The 23,184-nt window shown below is 48.1% G+C and overlaps 1 protein-coding gene across 1 annotated transcript in view; it reads right to left on the reverse strand.

The window, feature by feature from the left end:
- Positions 1-506: 506 nt before the first annotated feature.
- Positions 507-23,184, reverse strand: part of MAPK1 (mitogen-activated protein kinase 1) — a 91,923-nt gene continuing 69,245 nt past the window's right edge. The window contains exons 5-9 of the mRNA XM_030836290.3: positions 19,141-19,255; positions 18,742-18,873; positions 8,420-8,529; positions 6,487-6,612; positions 507-2,029 (exon numbers count right to left, since the gene is read on the reverse strand). Of these exons, the coding sequence (XP_030692150.2) occupies positions 6,496-6,612; positions 8,420-8,529; positions 18,742-18,873; positions 19,141-19,255 (474 nt within the window). The 3' untranslated portion in view covers positions 507-2,029; positions 6,487-6,495. The remainder of the gene's footprint in view (positions 2,030-6,486; positions 6,613-8,419; positions 8,530-18,741; positions 18,874-19,140; positions 19,256-23,184) is intronic.

Genomic DNA, 23,184 nt, shown 5'->3' on the forward strand with positions numbered 1-23,184 from the left:
GACCTTCACAAGGCAGCTCTGTGCATGGAGGTGAAAATCACGTATCTCAGGGCAAAAACCTAGATGTAGTTTTGATTTCTGAGGATGAGTCAGCCACCTGCTCTGGCCTGTGAGGTGTGAGCACCAGCACGCTGGTCTGGGGGGTGGGGGGTGGGGGGTGGAGCCCTTTCCAGCACTCAACTGGGACACAGGCCGGCCCTCTTTAGAAAGAATCAGAGAATCCAACCTGAGACATTTGGGCTGCTTCATCAGAGCCTGACAGAACACTGTAGACCTATGATCTGAAGAAACGAACATGTCAGAATTGATTCTCTGCTGTGTGGAAGGAAAAAAGAACCCTCCAGAAATGCTTTCTAAATCACCTGACGTAAAGCTAAGTGTTCGGGCAGTGCCTGGTGGGAAGGGGAGGCCTGCAAGCCTTTCTGTTCTAAAGCACAGACTGAGCCTGACTGTCCATTTGGACCCGCTAATCCAGAGGAAATCAACACCGAATCTTAACATGAATATGAAGATAGAAGATGTACATTTATTTCCATGAATTACAAGTGCATTGCTGTTCATATTAGCAGGCAGTCTTTATATAACCCATTCTCCATTGCTGTCAAAAATCAAACAAGAAAAAAAGGACAGCTGAGAAATGAAAAGCTAAAAATAGAATTATTTTTCCTAAGTGATCTGCTGGATAGCATTTTCCGTGGAACACAACTCAGAGGTAACAATAGATTTTTTGTTTCAATCATAGGCATGTGGCACTTGGACAGTCATCTCCGCACAGAAAGCTGTAACAGTCATGCGAGGGTACAGTAATTACTGAACAAGGCAGATTTCTCACCACACAGAGCAGTGGGGGAGTCAAGAGGAGGCACCGCACGGGGACAGAACACCGAGTCCACACCACAGGGTGCGGCGGCGGGAACAAACACTAGAGGGCTCAGGAGGGCAGGGGCTAGGGCTCCTTGCACGCAGGACCTAGTGCTAGCTGCTCCTGACGGCCTGAGCTCGGTGACATCAGAGACGTGAGCGAGCACTTGACGAAAGAACAGTGCTCCAGTCGTGAGCTCACGGAGGCTTTATTACAAACTGTTATATCGTAGGTTGAAAATGAACTTGAGATGCTGACATGCTGTAGGAGGAAAAGGAAGCGTACACTTTCTCATTGTAAGACGCAGTGTTCCTCTCCGCTAGACCCTCAGGCATCGAGCGTAGCTACAGCGCCCGTGGCACCTGTGCCCACTGGGCGTGGAGCTCAGCCCCACACCACCTGGGCAGCCTGCATGACCTCGCGCACCTCTCACCAAATCCCGAGAGAAGCTGCCACTTTACGTCTTTTTGCATAAGTCTTGCAAACACCCAGAACTGTATATAACACATTTTGGCAAGTGCTGTGCCCCTGTAAATGGTACAGGTGGAACTGCCCGATGCAGGATTTCTTCCTTTTATTTAGAAAAAGGGCTGAATTTTCTAAAAGTTGGGCAAGCAGTACATATACCTTACATCTGCTAGAGATTAATATGACAAAAGGAGAGGTGCTGACGAGCACCCACAGGGTCCAGGGGCGGGAGCACGAGCTGCAGGGGCCCCGGCAGGGTGGGAGAGGAGTGCAAAGAGGGGCCGTCACTGCCTTAAAGTGCCCGAGGAGCGGCCACCCTCCCGGAAGGTGAGACGCAGTGACCGACGGTGAGGGCGGGGTCAGCAGGGCATCGGGAGGGAGGACTAGGGAGGGTGGAACCACTGCATCTTTCAAACCAGAAAGCGATTAGTGACTAAAGCAAGGTGAGCAGTAGGTGCCCTGAAGTACATACTGCCACAGGTCACCGGAGGGCGACACACACAGGGGTGCCAGGAACAGTTCTCTGGACTGAAGGAATTCTTTGAAAGCATAAAAGCCACAACTACCAGAAACTGCCCCTCCGAATGGCTCAAAGGAGTCAGGTGGACACGCCGAGACAGGCTGGAGACGGGCCCGGGGTCAGGAGCTGGGAGGAAGAACAGCGATGCCTGCGCGTGGCCCGTCCTCGGAGCCCGTGTCCTGTTGAGAAACAGACAGACCGACTGTGAGCTAAGGGTGAACCACGTGGGAAAAGCAGCAGCAGCAGTGCTAGGAAAACGGAAGAGTGAAAAAGCAAAGGAAAAACACTCCTGCAGAAAAGGTCATCTCCCTCAGAACCACGTGGCACGAGTCACACCCGAGGCTCCTCAAGGGTGGGCTTGCCTCCACGCCCCCATCCCCGGGCACCTTTTCTCTCAGACGTTTCACAGAGGATGTTTCCAGAATACTCAGGGGGAGACACGCACGCTTGCTCACAGCCAGGCCGGCGTCAGTGTTCCCCAGATGCCATTAACCAACGGTCCAAACCAGAGTCTGAGAATCTTTGTAAACACATGTGTGAAGTGGAAAACGCTTCTGCCTCCTATTCTCAGCACGTCTCTCTCTCTGGATGAGCAGGTAGGTCAGAATCAACCACACAGGAGGCAGAAAGTGTTTTTTTTTTTAATGCTCAAGTTTTCTGTGACTAAGCACAACAAGCACAACCAAGTGCTGGTAGGAAGCGTGAAGCTGGTGGGCCTGGACCCTGGAAGTGCAGGAGGCGACCCAATGGCTGCTGTCCCGCCAGGCCCCCCTGGCCCTGCAGATGTCCGAGGATCCCTCAGGAGGCCCCTGAGGTCCCCCATCACTCTCCTAACATCTCTATTTTACTTGAGGAAATTATATTCTGGGTTAAATCCACTCCACCTGTTTCCAGACTAGCAGTTCTTGGCTGTGAGCACAGACGGCTGGGGGTGGGGCGTGGGTGGACGTGGGAATTCCCTCCACCCCGAGGACCATCCTGGGGAGGAGAAGCGCACGTTCTCTGTCTCACGACGAAGCCGCGTGGAGGCAGCATGAGGGTAATCGAGTGTGTCAGGATGCGAGCAAAGCAGACCTTCCTTCCCCTGGAGACGTGGCCTGTTAAACGCCCACCGGCAGGTGTCACCTGGCTCACAGGCACTGCCAGGTGGATAGTCCTTGTCTGCTGCTCGGGGAGACAAGCTCGGGGGACAAGACGTGACCTCCCCCTAGAGGCGTGCCACCATGAACTGCAGCCACACCTAGCAGCTGGCAGAAAACTAAAACTGCCCTAAATGCTTTTATCTTTAATGAAACCAAAGGGAAACCAACAGATTAATGCCCCTAGTAATCAGTCCCCCCCCACCCCCCGAGAAGTCCAGCGACGGGCTGGAGAAGGAGGAAGAAAGGCAGGCACCACCTCCTCTTCCCCAGCTTCTCAGGGAAGCAGGTAAGGAGATGGTCTGTAAGGATGAGGCTGAGACCCGAGGCTGGAGGAATCGGAGACTTGTCACAATGTATTAACCACTTATACCTTTTTACCTTTCCAGTGAAAACATTTCTAAAATAGAGCCCCTTAAACAAAATATAATGAACATACTTTGACCCTTTACAATCACTCAGAGCCGCCACTAAGAACATCAGCGAGCAGGGGACACCTAGGGTCTCCTCTGGAGCGGTCCCTGCTGTCCCCTCCAGCAAAGCCCCCACAGCTGTATGAGCACGTTTCCCCGGCGGCCCCGTGTGTCACAGCACCAACACCTCCAGGCTCTCCTCTGTGCAGTTCCGCCCTCGCTGCAGACTGGGAACTCACACCCCGGTCCCTCCACCTCCCTGGGGAGCAAATCTAGGTGAAAAAAGATTTGAGTCTAAAGGACCTGGACTCTCTGCCTAGTTTTGCCACCGATGTATAATCTTGAGCAAAATGCTTAAACACACTCCTTCAGTTTCGTCAAGCGTAGACCTGGGCTGTGTGCTGACTTCAGGAAACGCTGCTGTGATCATCAAAAGGCAATGTCTGTGAAAGAACCTGGCCCAGAGCTTAACAACGCCCCCAACCCACCCTCCTCTGCACTCACTCTTCTATCCTAGATGACTAAATTATAAGTCAGTCTAGATGTTGGAAATTTCCTTTGAAATGCACAGAAAAAAACAAGATGGATTGATGGGCAGATGGAGGAATGCATGGACAGATACGTGAAAAGGCAAAGAAAGTATAATAAAACGTTAATCATAGGATCGGGGTGGTGGGAATATGGGTGTCTACTGTAAAACCCTCAACTTCTCAGAATAGGTAAAAATTGTCATTTAAAAAACGTTTGGGAAAAAAATCAGGCTACAAGCACATTCTGTGCCTTCTGTGTGCCTGGAGGAAGTGAACTAAACACAGAGCAACCCCCCTGCCACCGCCTCCACTGGTGACAGGCCCCAACCCTGGATACTCAGAGCTGGGGTGGGCCCCGGGTGGGCTTGGTCCCCGTGTGCTAATGGCCTCCAGTAGGCATCCAGTCAGCAGCCTTGTCCTGTGGCCCAGGACCCTAGTCACTGTCACGTTCCCCTGTGCCTGCTGCCTGACCAGCCACCCCACAAGTCCCTGCTGAGGTCCCGCCACCCACACTGCCCAGTGTCAGATGCCCTGACACTTCAGGACCTGAGACCACCTGTGAGGAGAGGCGGGCCCCTCCCCACCAGCGGGGCGCCCCCTCCCGGCGCTCTGCATCTTTGGGGTCGAACCCTCCCCTGGTGCAGCACCACAATGCTGGGCCTGACTCCCCGGGTCCTGCCATCAGGCTGCTAGAAAGCAAAGCCTGGGTCTTACCCATCCGTTCCCTCCTACCTGGCACTAAAGTACGTGACAGGGATTAAATGAACAATGACAAACTGATAGCTCCATCACCCCCAGATGTTCTACACCAAAGATGTGCATGATGGTCTGTGTCTTTCTCCCCTCTCAGGCCACGTGCTCCTCGGGGGCCACGTTCAGTCCTGTCTGTTCTGCTCACTGGGGTGAGCACACAGCATGTATGCCCTGAAACCAGAAGGCAGGGAAATCAGGGGCCATGAACACACAGGAAAGCAACCCATGGAAGGGACCATACAGAAAGTTGCTCAGCTCGACCTTCCAGGCCAGGGGTCAGTGGCCTAATTTGTAAAGAGCCAGCCAAAAGCTTATTCACCCAACGCAGCCAGGCTGACCTGGCACGGACACGGGGACGGAAGAGCAGGCCCCTGGCAGAGACAATCCCCCCACTGTGAATGCAGGCAGAGAGGCCAGGAAGGGGTGAAAACGGCTGGGTCCCAGGGGCCGCTTTCCTTCTGTCGGTGAATGACCGCACAGTGCCTTGTGTGCAACAAATTCTTCAAGAGATTGTCCTGATGTGAGGTGTGGACGGATGAACGCTTCCAACCCCACTGGACTGGCCTCCCTGTCCCCTGCGGCATCTCCCCTTCCTGCTCAGACACTTCCTGAAGGTTGGCTGCTAGGGGCACATGTGCTCGGGCTTGGAGTCTGGCCTCCAGTGTGTCCCAGCAAGGGCCTGCCAGTCCCCCTCCCTTGCTTGGTTAGGGAATCGGGGTCTTTTAGGCTCTGCTCCCCTCACTCCCCTGCAGTCACTGCTTCTCCCGACCACACCCCAGTCTGAGCCCCAGGTCTGGAAGCTCCTCTCCCACCCTCTCCTCTGCCCTGGTCCAGCCCTGGTGGCTCTGTGAGTAGGTGAGCTGATCGCATCTGCTTGTAGCCCCCCTTCCGCCCTTCCCTATCCCCTGATCTGAGCTCCGGGGCTGGGACCCTGCCTTAGCACCGCTGCCTGTCCTTGGCAGCTGCTTCTGGTGGGACTGCCAGTGGCAGGCACTGAGAGGAAAAGCCTTCCTTCTTCTGCCTCTAGTGACACATGGCTCTTCGGGAGGGGTGGTCCTGGGTTTCAGAGGTACTGGAGGGTGGTGGTGACTCAGGCCCCTGAGGTCCCTGGGTCAGTGGCAGTCGGGCTCCTGACCCTCCTCAGCAATGGTGATGCTCTAACAGCTGCAGTTCTGGCAGGGGCCCGGCACCCTCCGGGCCTGCTGACCAGACAGATGCTGGCTCACATCGCTTCCCCTCAGCCCCTGCAGACCCCCGCCTGCAGGAAGCCCCACCGCCCCGCTCTTGCTCTCCAGCCCTTCCACAGCCTCCTGACTGATCACACACCCTCTGTGTGAAATAGCTCAAGCAGCTTCTGATCTCAAGCCTGGACGCTGCCCAACACAGGCAACCTCAGACCAACCCTCAGCCTGACCCCAGTATGTGAAAATAAATAAAAAGGCCCAGGCAGGAGAGAATGGACTTAAGATCCAGCTGAGAATCCCCAATGCCCACTGCTGCAGAATCCCCCACTTCGTAACCCTGCCTGGAGCCCCCTCGGTCACCTGTCTGCAGACCCCACTGCCAGGCCATCCAGCTGCCCCGGGCTGGTCTGTCCAAAGCATTTCCCCAGCAGGTGCCTCAACCCTTGGTCATAATTCTTTATCTCACTGTTCATTTCTACAGAGTTCTAACACAACAAGCCCCACTCTCTCTCCCGTTCCGTATATTCTCTAAAATTGAGATCTGTGTTTCCTCTTTTTGAACACTTTTTACCTGTCTCCTCTGCTAGGATTTACTATATGGTTAAAGCTCCAGGTACCTGAGAAATTTAAGATCTGTATCCTGGCTGGAATCTAGCGGTCTCTTCAAAAATGAGTTCTTTGAGCTTTTCCTTGGGCAAGTCATCCAATTCCATGTCAAACTTGAATGGTGCTTCGGCGATGGGCTTGAAAAGAAAATAGAACGTTTAGACAAAAGTGGTTGCGGCTGAGGCAGTCATTCACTGCTCCACAGAAAGACCATAGCTCAGGCTTTCGAACTGAGACGGCAGGACTGGCACCTGTGATGAGCAGCCCTGTGCTGCACCCCAGTCACGGAAGTGCACCTCCCGAGAGCCCTGAACCAGTGAGAGGGAGCGTCCCCACATGATTCTCCAATGTCTTCAGGCACTGCATGCACATGGCAGCCACAGGAATCTGCTGTGATGGGAGGGCTGCTGCTGGTGGTAGTATGTGTATACAATCAAGACCCTCAATACTTGAATAAATGCATTTGATTACATACATTACGGTATCTTTATATGAAGAAGTAATACGGAGCCATTAAAAAGTGAAGCCGCAAGGAAGGTGAAAATCATGGCAAAATGCCCATATTTGTGTTAAACAGAATGAACTCTATTTTTAAAATTTAGATATAGAAATATAAGACTGAGAAGGAAACACTCCAAAATTTTAATAATGATAACCGCATAACAAGACTACAAAGTGATCTTTCTTGTATTTTTCTGCAAGTTTTTGCTTTTCTTTAGTATACTTTCTCTATAAATAACCAGAAATCTAATACTGTCTATTCATATCAAAAAACCTCCATGCATACTCAACGACAAAAGATGTAGTCAGTTAATATTTTGATTTGTAAGCACCCCCCTCCAAACGAATGCAATGTTACAGAACCTGATGACGATACAGCTGTTACCAGGCACCCCAGACCTTATCCATGTCACCCTCACACCATGTATTAAGGGAAAGGAAACGTGCACCCCAAACTCTGCGCTAGGCCCTGGCCTCTTGAAAGGGGGAAAAGAGAAAAACAAGCAGCTCCTCTCCCTGAAGGAGGGCTCGACGTACGGGACCCTACACATGCCACCCTTCTAATCCGCCTGGCCCCCTTTGGGTGTGGGGTACCACCCCAGCCTGAAAGTAGGACGTGGGGCTTAGGAAACCGCCAGCTCACAGGGCAGTAAGAGCCCCAGGTCCCATGTTTTCAGCTGCTCCTCTGTTATGTACCACGGAGGTCGCGTCAACTGTTTCCGGGAAAGGCTGTGGAAGGGGAAGCTGACTGATATATGTTTGATTTCCTCTTTCTCTTTTTCATGTAACTGCTTTTCACTTTTGTAGTTAGTTCTTCCTTTCCTCTTCCATTTCCCCTTTAACACATTCCTCTTGGTTCTCCCTTTTTAAAAAACAGGAGTGTGAAGGCTTACTGTCTATGCATTTGAACCTCAACTAGAAAGATCCACATTTCTGGTTCCTACTGCACTTTCCTTCATTATCCTCCAGAGAACAAAGTTAAAAGTGAGTCCCCAGAGGAATCAAAGAGCCAAGGAACGGGGACTTTTGGACAGAAGATGCCCGACATGCAGCACCTTCACCTGCATGCCCGGTGTGCACTGGAGACTCGCACACACACCTCTGCGACCAGCATTCCTCATCACGACAGGCTCTCGTGTCTCTAGGGAGGCACACACGGAGGCAGACACGAAGCCACCAAGCTCTGGTGGGACTGTCCTGGCTGACCTGTCCCCTCCTCCCCTCCACCCTCAGGGTGGGCCCTGCAGTTCCATGTCTCTTCCTGCCACAGGCCATGACCACAGTCCTGGGATCCCTTTCTTGCCTGTGCTCCCCTCCCCTTCCATTTCCCCGGCCCCACCCGGTGCAGGGGACCTAAAGGAAGGGGTTTCAGGCTGTGGGGACAGCACTAGTCTCAGGCACATGATGGCAGGGCCACTCAGCCGGGGGGGTGCAGGCTCTCACCTCGTCACTTGGGTCGTAGTACTGCTCCAGGTACGGGTGGGCCAGAGCCTGTTCCACCTCAATCCTCTTATGAGGGTTGAACGTCAACATCTTGTCCAGTAAATCCAGAGCTACAAAGAGAAAGGTTTTGAAGAGGTGAGAAGCCAAAGAAAAAGTCAATGAAATACTCTCTCGTCTTCCTGTTTAAGTCCACTGACCCACAAGACAACCGAGCTAAAGGAGCCCCCACCACCCAGGGGTGCCTGTTCCATCTCTGAGCTTGAGTCTGAGCACCTGTTAGTAGAGACCCAGACTCAGGAAGGTGATATGCTCAGCAAAGGCTCCACATAGTGGCCAGGATTCAAGCCCAAGTCTGCCCCCAAAACCTGGCCTTGTCCTAAATCACAGCTCTGCTCGCAGGGTCAAAAGCAGAGGTTTTATGTATGTACCGCTCTTAAGTCAACTCCAAAGTCAGTTCTGCAATGGTCACTGCCTCCCATGTGGTTTCAGCCTCCTCCTTCCAGGTCCTGGCTGAGAGGCATGTGTAAAGCACAGGCCCCCTGGCCTGCTCTGCAGCCTGGCGTCTTTCTCCAAGGCCCCAAACTACAAGTATTCTCTCGACCTGGCCGGCAGTTCAGCCCTGACCACCTTTTTCATGTCGACGATGCAGCAAGGCAGCAAGTGCAGGGCCAACAGGAACAAGCCGGAGGCGGTGGCCAATGAGCAGCCTGCCCTGGGGCCTCTACAGAGTATCTAGGCACCACCTCAGGCCGCGAGGACAGCCAAGGGGCACGGCTGACAGTGGCTGGGACCAGGGTTAAGGGTCATGTGACAAAATACTTGCTGTATTTAGTGTCAGAAGTAGGTTTCAATGAGGGAGAATACATGCTAGAAAAGACATCACTGTTCTGGTAAAGAGGTAACAAAGAGGGCTTCTTTTAAAACTATCTTCTTTTATTTAACAATGCTCAGACCAGTGGTGCTCACGGCCCTGAGACACCCCTGAGAAATCCAAGGGCTCCAAGAAATAAATCTAACAACTACTAGATAGGGCTTCCATGGTGGCGCAGTGGTTGAGAGTCTGCCTGCCGATGCAGGGGACACGGGTTCGTGCCCCGCTCTGGGAAGATCCCACATGCCGCGGAGCGGCTGGGCCCGTGAGCCATGGCCGCTGAGCCTGGGCGTCCGGAGCCTGTGCTCCGCAACGGGAGAGGCCGCAACAGTGAGAGGCCCGCGTACCGCAAAAAAAAACCTACCAGGTAATTATTAAGAACACACATTTTTAGAAAATGTATTGACACTAACAAAAACAAAAGCACTGGCATCTACTTAATGAAGCCTTGTTACTCACGGTGATAGTTTCTTATTAGGTTATCAACCTCGTCCATCTGCAAATGAGCACCCGACTCTAAGCTCTAGGATAAAGAACGGTGATGGAAAAATCACTGTAGTCACTAGGAAATGTGCTCCCCGATGGAGAGCAGCTGGCAGCTGGCCAGGAAGTCGCCAGGAGAGAGCGAGTGGGTGGAGTGCCCCACTGCCCGAAGTTGTGGCCCCCACGTGCACATCCCTGCACACCACCCCTACTCACCTTCAATCAGGAGATCATCGATGTGGTACACTGTGTGATGGACATAAGAAATTCCACACAGCAAAGGACTTTTTTCATGTCCATAAAGTGAAGTGTGAAAAACAGTACTTTTTTTTAAAGCCCACATAATGAATTTCTACAAATAGTACATTTTCAAACTGGTAGATGGGCGAACACACCTGCTGGGCCTCAGAGCCCTACCATACCTAACACAGGTACTAAAACCGACCTCAATTCCCGCTCCCGCCCCCCTCCCCTAGAGCTCACAGACATTTCCCCAAGGAATGCCTTGAGATCAGATAACCTCCATCCATGTCAGGAGAAGCCGAGGGCCCAGCCACAGTCAAGAGTCTAACAGCATTATTTTTAAATTCCAAGTCTTGTTGATATTAAGGAGGGATGCACTCCAAGGCAACTGGATGCTCTGCAGCTGACACACTCCTAAAACAGACCTTTCAGTTCCTTCAAGTTCAATCCTAGGCAACACTTTCAAAAGAAAAGAGCTTTTTAAATTTTTTTTTTTCTACTTGAAAACTGACTGGCTCTCCAGCCTCTTTTGACTGCAGCGCTATTTCTGCACTGCTTGCAGCTACAGGAGGGGAGGCGGGGAGATGGGAAGCAGCTGGCAGGTGCTGCTCCCACAGTCAGAGAGCCCGGCCTCCCTCCTCCCACATGCTCAGCATCCCGCTGGCACCACTCCAACGTATGAATCACGCTGGCTGTGCATAGGATGCAGATTTTATTTTCCCTAAAAGACTGAAGCCCCTTCAAGGCCAGGATGACATCTGACCACGATCCTGACTCTCCCTGGTGGCGGCCATGAGCCCACACCTCCCCTCTAACTCCGGGGGGTGTGCAGCAACATGACCCCACCCTTCCGGCTCATCAGTCACTTCTCCTTCCAGGTCCTGGGGCGGGTCACCCTGCTGGCAGCACTGCTCTGGGGCCGTCTCACCTACCCAGCAACACTCTGATCCCAGATTAAGGTTGCCATCTGTCATTTCCATCCTCAGCTCGAATTTCTGAGCAGAGGCAGAGAAAAAGCCCACCTGTGCAGACTGTGCCACCGCAACAGTGCTTCTCAAACTTTCTGATCTCAGAGCCCTACTCTTGAAAACTGAGGATCAATTATTAAAAAGCAGCGAATTCAACTCACAATTCAAACAACTGCACAGCACCATCCTTTGAGGAAACCACTGCACTCAGTACGTGGCAGATGTGTTCTGCGTGCACTTACCCGCGCTGTCACATGGAACACTAAAAAGACTGGCACAAAGGACAGGACACAACAAAGCGACTTCTCTGTGCTGCTTAACCAAAGGCACCTCACACGCAGCTGCCCTGGTTTTAGCTGGGAGGCTGGCACTGCCGCCTCGCCCTGCACTGAGCACAGATGGCAGCACAAGGGACAGGGTGCAGGATGCCTCAGTGTCATCATGAAAGGAGTTTTCACCTCACCAACCCCCTGGAAGGATCTTGGGGACCTTAGAGGTCTAAGGAGCATACTACCAAGAACTGCTGAGCCATAAAAACTCAAGATCTTTAATCTTATCATGGTCCCCAAGAGCTCGGGGAAAGCCCTGGTCAGCCCTTCTCTACTCACATGGGTGGATCATGCCCTTCCTGCCCACCGGCCCTCATTCCTCTCAGCACAACTTTCTGAGAAAATCAATATCCCCAGGGGTGACCTTCCTGGGCATTCCTCCACCAGATCCACATGCATCCTTCTGTTCAAAGAGGAGACCCTCTCCCCACCCAAAGCCGATCCTCCCTGCTGCCCTCACCTGGCCCAGTCCTTTCTGTCTCCATGTTCCCATTCCTCTTATGTGGTCACCCATGACCTGAACTGGAGGCCTCTATGCCATGTGGAGGTGCTGAACTCGGCCACATTCTCACAAGGCATTATCTGTGTCCATCTCCTCTACAGGTTGCGAGAATCCCCATCCCTCCTGCACTGCCCAGGGAAGATTCTTGTCCAGTTCCTTACACATCTCACTCTTCACCTCCCCAGCCTCTTCCAGGATTTCAAATGCCATCTGTTAAAAAAACTCCTAAATCTACTGTCAGCTCAGGACTCTCACTCTCTGTATAAAGAGACTCTCTGTAGGTAATGAAATAGAATACAGCTTATCCCATTGAGAATATATAAATGTATATGCATTTACAGGAGCAGTAATAAAGTCTGGAGGCTTTTCAAATACCAGGTTATCTGAGAAATGGACACAGACTTCTCACAAGAACGGCATTTTTTAAAATTTCAAAAAATAGGGGAATTCCCTGGCAGTCCAGTGGTTAATACTCCGCTCTTCCACTGCAGGAGATACCAGTTTGACCCCTGGTCGGGGAACTAAAATCCCGCATGCTGCATGGCATGGCCAAAAAAACCCCCCAAAAACTAAAAAACGAAAAACAAAAGTGGGACCAAGAGAACAGAATTCCTCATCTTTCTTTACGCGCTGACAGCCGTCTGCTGGCTTTGCGCACCTGACCTCTAACCACACGGAGCTGCACTTGCCATGGGGGAGCTCTCAGGATTGCCCGTGGGAGCGGTGACACCAGCTCGGCCACATTCACCAGGTTCTCTTGGCCACAGTGACTGTCAAGGGTGTGGACACAGAGGCAGTGAGTGTCAGCCCCACACTTGGGCTAAAACTATCAGGAAACAGGTCAGCGTGAGCCTGGAGATGCTGGTGGCCATCGTGTCACCATGAGAAAAGAGGCTGGTTAACAAGAAAGATGGAACAGAGGAAGGCAATGCTGAATGACAAAGTCCAGATTGTGGTCAAAGGAGCTACGCCTGGAATCAAAGCCCGGCTGGGCCTGTCGGTTCCGAGAGCCGGTGAAGTCCTTCTTCAGGCCAAGGCCAGTCCCAGTGGGTTCTCATTAAGTGGACAGAGAAGGCCTCAAAGAGCCGACCCTCCAGTCTGTGATGACTCACCCCACGCCCACAGCCCCATTGCTCAGTGGGAACCACTGCTCATCTCTGGACACATTTTGTAGAATTTCCCTGTGCATCTTCTTTCACACAGTTGAAATCATATTATACATAACAAAGGCTGTGTTATCTCCTCAGTCAACTCTGCTCATTAGTATTTTCCCATGTTACAAAAACTTTGTAAAAATCACTTTTAGGGACTTGATACAATATTCCTTTGAGTAGATGTATCAGTTGACTCTGATCCATGAACAATGAACAGTTAGCGCTGAGGTTGTTTCTAACAATTTTTTTAAAAATTTATTTATTTATTCTTGGCTGCGTTGGGTCTTCATCGTTCCGTATGGGCTTCTCACTGTGGTGGCTTCTCTTGTTGTGGAGCACAGGCTCTAGGCCTGTGGGCTTCAGTACTTGTGGCATGCAGGCTCAGTAGTTGTGGCTCGCAGGCTCTAGAGCATAGGCTCAGTAGTTTTGACGCACAGGCGTAGCTGCTCCGCGGCATGTGGGATCTTCCCGGAGCAGGGCTCGAACTCGTGTCTCCTGCATTGGCAGGCAGATTCTTAACCACTGTGCCACCAGGGAAGCCGTTTCTAACAATTTAACACGGCCCAGACTAAACTCGCAACTGCTAACTCCCGACTGGCTCCTCCCACAGTGACCCTCGGCTCAGTACCTCTTCGTGGAAGTTGTGTGTTCTTGTCCTTTGCTCATGTATTTTATCCACTGATGTCTTAGAGTTCTCTCTGCTCTTTAAACACTAATAACATTAACGAGAAGTCTAACATTAAGAACTACTGCTCTTAACCCTGCCTAATATTCTTAGCTCTCAACCTTCCCAATTATCCTATGAGGTAGGTAAAACTTGCCCCAATTTTGAGATGAGGAAAATGTGAAAAAGTGAGGTCACAAGTCTGCACTCAGGAGGCCAATTGTAGAGCACAGGACCTAACCACCATGTGTGTGGCCATCAACAAAACAGGACAGGGATTCTTTAGATGTTATTCAATCTAGAACAAATTATACCTATTTGTCCACACCTGGTCTAATCTAGTTTAAATTTTAAACTTTTAAATCTACTACATTTCATTTATGTTTGTCTTTTTTTTTTTAATTAATTAATTTATTTTTGGTTGCGTTGGGTCTTCGTTGCCGCGCACGGGCTTTCTCTAGTTGTGGCGAGTGTGGGGCTACTCTTCATTGCGGTGCGCAGGCTTCTCCTTGCGGTGGCTTCTCTTGTTGCGGAACACGGGTTCTAGGTGCGTGGGCTTCAGTAGTTGCAGCATGCAGGTTCTAGAGTGCAGCCTCAGTAGTTGTAGCACACAGGCTTAATTGCTCCGCAGCATGTGGGATCTTCCCAGACCAGGGATTGAACCCGCGTCCCCTGCACTGGCAGGCAGATTCTCATCCACTGCGCCACCTTGGTTTGTTTTTAAAGCTTAGGAAGATATTCTTCCCCCACGCAGAGATCAGAAAAATACTGAATGCTCTAAATATCGCTAGTTTTTAATAGTATGATTTTTTAAAAAGTATTTGCTCATCAATTGTTTTGGAATTCACTTTGATGTGTGAATAGTGATTTAAATTGGTTTTCTTCCAAACAGCTATTCAACTAGCCCAGTACCATCTGCTGAAGAATAATCATTTCTTCCCCCTCACAGGAGTAATTTTGGAGAGAATCCTAAGCTAGATTCCTTTGAAGAAAAATCTACAATACTACTGGTTCAAGGGACTCAGCAGTCAGAAATTTCCAACAAACATGTGAAAAAATATTCAACCTCACTCTTAATTAAAGAAAAACAAATTAAAATGTCACTTCCCCCCCATTTGGTTGGCAAACCCAAAAGTGCAATACCCAGAATTGCTGGAACAAAAGACATGTGACAGAATTGCCAAGCTGCCTTTCAGAGAGACTCCACAGATTCACACTCCACCAGCTGCCTCTGAGAAGATCTCCTGCCTTGACCACACAGTGGGTTATCAAACTCTGTGATTCTTGCTACTGTGATGAGTGGGAAAAAAATGGAATTACTGACCTTTCAATGTTCATATCTCATATAATAAATAACCATGAGTCCCTTTTCCTATATTTAAGAGACATTTACATTTCCTTTTCTGTGAACTATTTGAGTTCACTTGGGTTTTCCCATAAGATCTTATGGAAAAATGTGAACAAACATTTTGGCCAACCCAATACTATTGACCAGACTTAAAAGCGCCAGTGTTTCAGCTTGAAAGTTTTAATTTCTTGAGATCCCCGAGGTCTTCCATTCATTTCTTCCTGTTATTTTCATGCAAATCTAGACTATTAGCTACCTGCATGCAGGTTCTTAAATCTGTCTTATTGCTGTTCTATGTCCAGGGCCTTAGAACAGACACCCATCTATTTATTAAATGAATACATTTACCAATGCTGTACTAAGAAACCAGAAGCAACCTGGTGGCATATAAATATGGCCCCCATTTCTTTGCAGCTGCTCCCATGAAGGGGTGGATTCATTTCTCCCCCTCTTGAGTCGGGCCTGACCTTGTGATGTGCTCTGACCAACGGACTGTGGCAGAAATGTCCATTTCTGAGACCCAGCCAGGAGAGACCTTGCAGCTCCTGCTCTGGTTCTTTTGGAATGCTGTTGCCAGCATGAGAAACCCAGTCTGGTCCACTGCAGGACGAGAGCCAACAGGGTGCTAGGTGCTGTGAGGCACCCTTAGGCCATGCAGCATGAGGCGAGCCGAGCAGACCCGCCCAGCTGCACCAAGCCCCGTGGGCTTTGGAACAAATATGTGCTGGTCGGGTTTTTAAAATTTTTGGTAATAAGGGTCAATTTTAGTAAGATCCTCTTCTAGATCTTATTTCACAAGGTGCCACATTAACCTAGTTTTGGTTTGGTTTGGTTTGACTGAACTGTTTCTAAGTTTCAGGTGTGCAGCATCATACGGGGTGATCTGAAGGCCCGGGGTTGTGGAGGGGTTTGTTGCACAGCAACAGATAACTGATGTAAATGTCAATGTCCAACATGAGGTTGTGAAAGACACTACAGGCCACCCACAAGGGAACGTTATGTACCCATTCTTTATTACAGAGACATAGAAAGGACCCAAGATATATAAATGAAAAACTTTGTCTTGAGATCTCAGAACCTAGTCCTACCAAAACCAGTAGTATAGACATTCACACAACCCTGTGATGCAGGTACTAATATTTTATAAATGGGAAAACAGAGGCCCAGAGAGGTTAAGTAGTTCGTCCAAAGGATGCTCAGCTGGTAAGCGGCTGGGCTGTGGACTGAACCAGGGAGGTCTGGCTGTAAAGCCTGTGCTCTGGACACATGATATTTTATGCCCATTTCAGCACTAAACTCCATCTTTCCACTTGATTCTATGTATAGTTCTTCCCCGCTTTTTCATTATATTCACCCAATACCTACAATTCAAATTTAACTGGATTTTAGTGGGGTTAATTATTACCTGAACGAACCAATCTCAAAGTTCATGACCTTAACCTAAGGAAAATAAGCTAAAAAACCCTCAAATAATTTGATGCAAATTATGACTAACTAGAGAAAAGAATGAGGAAACAAACAGGAGAAAAGCCTAAGAGTTCTGTTTCTTGTAAGGTCTTAATTATACAGTTTTGTTATGTACACACCTCTTAAAAAAGGCAACTCAGGAAATCAGATCTAGGTAACATGCTTGGGATGGACGATACAGCACACAAGCCAATCTAATCAGCAACATGTGCAAGGCATGGGAAATTCTAATTTTGAAAATTCTGCAACTAGAATACATTATATAACTATAACTAAATAGGAAGAAGCTGTGCACACTTTGGTAGAGCAAACATTAAAGGTTATTTTGGGATTCTGATAATTAAGACTATTTCTTATTCTCTGACTTATTTTTTCTATACGTCCAAACTGTCTACCATAATCATACACTACCTTTATATCAGAGAGTTTAAAAGACAGTTCCTCTTATATCCAAAAGAAATTCAATTTTAAACCAAGTGTTTCTGAAACTTGGCTCAGGTCAACACATAAAACAAATTTAACATCTAAGTAAATCGTTGTTAACGTTAAAAAATACACACATATGTACACACACACACATACATATGCATACACACATATTAGAAAAAGCTAAAATTCAGTCAACAGCAGACTGGATGTAAATATTGTAATATCACTGCACCAACATGTCAGCAAGCTGTTCTTGGGTTCCCTCCTCTGACCTCTTCCTTCCACTCTAAGGACTCCTGTGATGACAACAGGCTCACCTGGACAACCCATGCTAATTTCCCCACCTTAAAGTTAGCTGATGAGTAATCTTACTCCTCTCTGTCATGTAACCTAACATGGATTCAGTTTCCGGGAATTAGGACACGGACATCTTTGGGCATGGGGTCATTATTCTGCCTACCACACTTTTATGACAGCATAAAGGTAAAAAAAAATAGCTGCCTAATATATTTAACAGGTACATGTTAAGCAGGAATGAAGGATAATATAATTATTAAACAAAATTAACTTATAAGATATCAAAGACTGGGGCTTCCCTGGTGGCGCAGTGGTTGAGGGTCCACCTGCCAATGCAGGGGACACGGGTTCGTGCCCCGGTCCGGGAAGATCCCACATGCCGCGGAGCGGCTGGGCCCGTGAGCCATGGCCGCTGGGCCTGCGCTCTGCAACAGGAGAGGCCACAACAGTGAGAGGCCCGCATACTGCAAAAAATAAAATAAAATAAATTAAAAAAAGGGGCTTCCCTGGTGGCACAGTGGTTGAGAGTCCGCCTGCTGATGCAGGGGACACGGGTTCGTGCCCCAGTCCGGGAAGATCCCACGTGCCGTAGAGCGGCTGGGCCCGTGAGCCATGGCCACTGGGCCTGCACGTCCGGAGCCTGTGCTCTGCAACGGGAGAGGCCACAGCAGTGAGAGGCCCGCGTACCGCAAAACAAACAAACAAAAAAACAAAACAAAACAAAAAAGATATCAAAGACTAAAATCGAATGTATGACCTTTCTCTGTTATGGAACATGCTCTTGGAACATATCTAAGATATCTTCACCCAACCTAAGGCCATGAAGATTCTATCCTGGTTTTTTCTCAAAGCTTAATAGCTTTACTCCTTCTATTTAGGTCCATGTTACTTATTTTTTGCACACAAATGTCTAATTGTTCCAGCATCATTTGTTGAGGAGACTGCCATAGGCACCAGTACAGATAAATCTAAATCTGAAATGCATTCTGCTGAGTGGAAGAATCCAGACATAAAAGGCTACATATTACATAATTGCAATTCTATGACATTCTGGAAAAGGTAAAGCCATAGGGACAGGAACCAGATCAGATGTTGATTGCCAGGGACTAGGCGAGGGAACTGACTACGAAGGGGCACAAAGCAACTTTTCGGGACAATGGGAATGCTCCAAAACTTGACTGTGGTGAAGTTACAGGACTGCATACGTTTGTTAAAATTCAAAGACTTGCACAACTAAAAAGGGTGAATTTTACTTTATGTGAATTATTCTGTGATAAACCTGACTTTCAAAATGATCAAATGACAAGATGACCTTAAAAAAATTGAACTTAATCCAAGTTAAAAAGTAGCAAAGAAACTAAAACGTGGAAAACTAAACAGTCACCTCCAGACTCCCTTACCCTATGGCTACCGCTCCTAAATAAGAGGGAAGAAAGCAATGAAGAGTGAGCACCAAATAAGGCATTATCCAACAGCCACAGACTAGTGACCTACTGCTTTAATGAATAAGACAAAGAAACAAATAAAAGCTAAGCCTAAGAAAAATAATCAATGAAATCACATTTACCTTTGGAGTCAGCATTTGGGAACAGCCTGTTCCATGGCACCTTATTTTTGTGCGGAAGAGAAAGCAAATAGTTCCTAGCTTTTAAATTTATTATACAATTCAGGTCTTCCTGGGATGGGGATCCAAGAATACCTATCAGATAAAATAATCAGCTGTTAATTATCAAGACCAAGGTAAACCAACTGCATACCATCTGCAGTGGGGCAGAATGGGCACTGACATTCAATGTCTTCTCACTACCTTCCAATGCTTTTTACAAAGTCCTTAATGTTTTAAATCAAGGAAGATTTAAAAAAAGCTCATGTCCATCACAGGCTGAAGAGTTGCTGGAACTCTTCTTAATTTCCTGAGGGTACTCTGATGTACACAGTGGGTCCCCAGAATGCTCACGAACCTTACCCAGAATGTGGTTCAGCTGGTCGAGGTAATGCTTCCCCGGGAAGATGGGCCTGTTGGAGAGCATCTCTGCCAGGATGCAGCCTACAGACCAAATATCAATGGACTTGGTGTAGCCCTGCAGTGGAAAGGAGAAAAGATGGAGAATGACCTCTGCTGTTCCATGACACAACGAGACCTTTCTGCATGACAGGCACAGGGCTGCTGGAGTGTCAGCTTCTCCTCTGGCTCTATAATTCAGAAATAAGGGACCATGGAGAGACAAATATCATTTGACTTTCTTATAAGACACTAAACAACCCAGATTGCTTGATTTTATTTCTCTCTTCAAAGTTGATTAACTTGTTAAGTTAGAATTTCTGCAGTATACTTTATATCTTTTTTTTTTTTTTTTGCGGTACGCGGGCCTCTCACTGTTGTGGCCTCTCTCGTTGCGGAGCGCAGGCTCCGGACGTGCAGGCTCAGCGGCCATGGCTCACGGGCCCAGCCGCTTCGCGGCATGTGGGATCTTCCCGGACCGGGGCATGAACCCATGTCCCCTGCATCGGCAGGCGGACTCTCAACCACTGCGCCACCAGGGAAGCCCTACTTCATTTCTTTTTTCAAATGATTTGAGAGAAAGAATCAGAATCCTTGTAAGCTGAAGCTGGAAAAAGAAAAAAATAGAAACAACCACTGATTGCTTTAGGACATTTGTGGCCCACTTATTTTGGAAACCTGGACTTCCCTGGTGGTGCAGTGGTTAAGAATCCGCCTGCCAATGCAGGGGACACGTGTTTGAGCCCTGGTCCGGGAAGATCCCACATGCCACAGATCAACTAAGCCCGTGTGCTACAACTACTGAGCCTGCACTCTAGAGCCCGCAAGCCACGATTACTGAAGCCCGGGCGCCTACAGCCCATGCTCCGCAACAAGAGAAGCCACCACAACGAGAAGCCTGTGCACCGCAACAAAGAGTAGCCCCCACTTGCCGCAACTACAGAAAGCCTGCGCGCAGCAACGAAGGCCCAAAGCAGCCAAAAAATAAAAATAAAAAACAAATAAATTAATTATAAAGGTGGGGGGGCATTGCTACATTTCCAGAATATCTTTATCCATTTTGAAAATCATTAAAAACAAAACACAACAATTACCCATGATCTCTGCCGAAAAGAAGCACGTGCTGGCTCCATCATGTCTCACTGATCCCTATTGCTTATCTCCTTTTTCTATTGATTTTTCAGGTATATTTTTTCTTTTAAAGGAGTTCAGTGAAAAGACATGGAAGAATTATCATACAACAGTAAAAAAAAAAAAAAGATGTTACTATATAAGTTGAGTTTTATGGAGAATGCTTAGGCATAGTGATAAATAGAAGAAGAAATGTGGAGAAAAGCTAGAGGGAAAAAAATTCATCCAAATATTAAAGCTTATGGAAACATAGCAAAGTATTTTTTGAAAATCAAAGAATTAATGATCAGATCTACAGCTCTGATAAAATGGGTTGAATTTCAAAACAATTCTCATCAATAAATTACAGAGATTTAAAGTATCTTCCCACAATTTCCTAGTAGATTGCTTCATTCATTCATTTATTTATGGCTGCGTTGGGTGTTTGTTGCTGCACGCAGGCTTTCTCTAGTTGCAGCGAGTGGGGGCTACTCTTTGTTGCCGTGCGCGGGTTTCTCATTGCAATGGCTTCTCTTGTTGCGGAGCACAGGCTCTAGGCACACGGACTCTAGAGCGCAGGCTCAGTGGTTGTGGCGCACAGGCTTAGTTGCTCCGCGGCATGTGGGATCTTCCCAGACCAGGGCTCGAAGCTGTATCCCCTGCATTGGCAGGCGGATTCTTAACCACTGCGCCACCAGGGAAGTCCAACGTGGTAATTATTATTACTATAGTTAACAGTAACTATAACCATAATGATGGTGGAGACCTGGAGGACGCCATCTTAACCAAAAGATCAACAAGAACTTCACCGATACCGACACAAACCAGGTGTGCCTCCTGATGTGACAGATGATGCGCTGAGAAGAAAACACTCTTTCTGTGGTATTCACGCCCCAAATGCATGACACAAAACTGAGGCATGTGCTACAAGTAGCTGACCCGCACCCCCTTCAAAAACATCAAGGTCAAGAAAGGCTGAGGAACTATTTCAGATTAAAGGCGACTAAAGCAACAATGCAACGTGTGAGCCTTGCACACATATTGAGAAAAGCTATAAAGGTTATTATTGGGACAATATCCAAAATCTGAATATAAACGGGGCATTACTATTGGATCACTGTTAATTTTCCCACTTTTGATTACTGTACTATGGTCATGGGAGAGAACACCCTTCTTTCTCACCTCCACTGCTGCCGCTCTGGGCTGGACAAGTCTTTGTTGGAGGGCCAGCTTGTGCACCTCAGGGTGCTCACCACTGCTCTGGCCTCTCACTGCTCGATGCCGGCAGCACCACCCCTACTAGTTGTGAGAACCAAAAATGTCTCTAAACACAACCAAATGTCCTCAGGGAACATTCGAACTACTGTTCTAAGGACACACACGGTGAAATGCTTAGTGCTAAAGGTGCACATCTATAATCCATTCTCAAATGACTCACAAAAACAGGCACACAGAGAGAGAATGAAAAAGCAAATGGGACAAAACATAAAGAGCTGGTGAGTGTGCATCTGAGGTGAAGGGTGGACAGTTCCAGCCATCAGCTCTGTGAGGCGGCTTCCCTCTGCTATAATACGACTGTGATTCTGTTTTCCTCTTCACTCATTCTCTCACATGTGTACAGGAGATTTTTCTAGAGGTTACATGACATTACAGGATATTATACGTGAAACGTGACAACAGTGAACCGTGCTTCCCTAACGCTCAGTGTTACAGAATTACGCATGGGTGTCGGTGTCAGGAAGAGCAATGGATGCCATGGTTTCAGATTTCACGTGGCAATTAGCCTTTCCTCTGCTGGGTTTTGGTGTGGTATCAATGATGAGCCAAGAGTAGCTGAAAAGACTACTAACTCTCTCTTTCCGAGCTTCGTGCGAAGACTCTTCACTAACTCTTTGCTAACTTCACCAAAACAACATATTTGACAGACTGAATGCAGAACCAGGTGAGAATCCAGCAGTGTTCAAATCAAGCCAGACGCTGAAGAGATTTGCAAAGATGAGAACACCACTCTTCTCACTAAAATGTTTTTGTTGTGGAAAATAAACATTTTTAAAATGAGATCTAACTTTTTAACATTTATTTTAAAATAAATTTAAAAATTAATAAATACTTTAAAAAGTTTCAGTTTGGGGGCTCCAAACTGGTGGCTCAGCAGTTAAGAATCCGCCTGCCAATACAGGGTACATGGGTTCGAGCCCTGGTCTGGGAAGCTGCAACTACTGAGCCCATGTGCCCTAGAGCCTGTTCTCCACAACAAGAGAAGCCACTGCAATGAGAATCCCGTGCACCACAATGAAGAGTAGCCCCTGATCGCCACTAAAGAAAGCCTGCAACAGACCCAACGCAGCCAAAAAAAAGGAAAAGTTTCAGTTTTAATTTCTATATAGTAAATATTGATAAATAAAACCCACATAAACAAAACCTGCTTGGGGTCTTGGATAAATTTTTAGACATTCAGACACTGAAGGAGTCTTGAGAACGGAATGTTTGAGAACCCCTGCCTTTTCTTTTCTTGCAATGTTTCTGCGAATTGAAAATTCTATCAAAATGAAATGTTACAAATACACACACACAGAGCGCTCTAGCTGGCCAAAGCTGGGAAAATGAGTATATGAAAAAAAAAAGATAATGGACAGCAAACAAACAAAAAACCCCCACAGCCACCATGAGTCCACAATCATGTTTTCAAAACAAAGACAGGGGTCAGAGGAAGAGAAAGAGAAAACGGGGAAACCTCTTCTTCACAGATGAATGCCAGCTCATCGATGTAAAAGAAACAATCAATTTAGAAAATCATGTTTTGCAATGGAGACAATGGTCCTCAAGGGCGCACCCCTGGGGGAGAGGCTGCCAGGAAACAGAGGGGCCACACACATGGCTTCCAAGACTCTGTGGGGT

The sequence above is a fragment of the Globicephala melas genome, chromosome 13 (assembly GCF_963455315.2).
Source record: "Globicephala melas chromosome 13, mGloMel1.2, whole genome shotgun sequence".
Taxonomy (NCBI): domain Eukaryota; kingdom Metazoa; phylum Chordata; class Mammalia; order Artiodactyla; family Delphinidae; genus Globicephala; species Globicephala melas.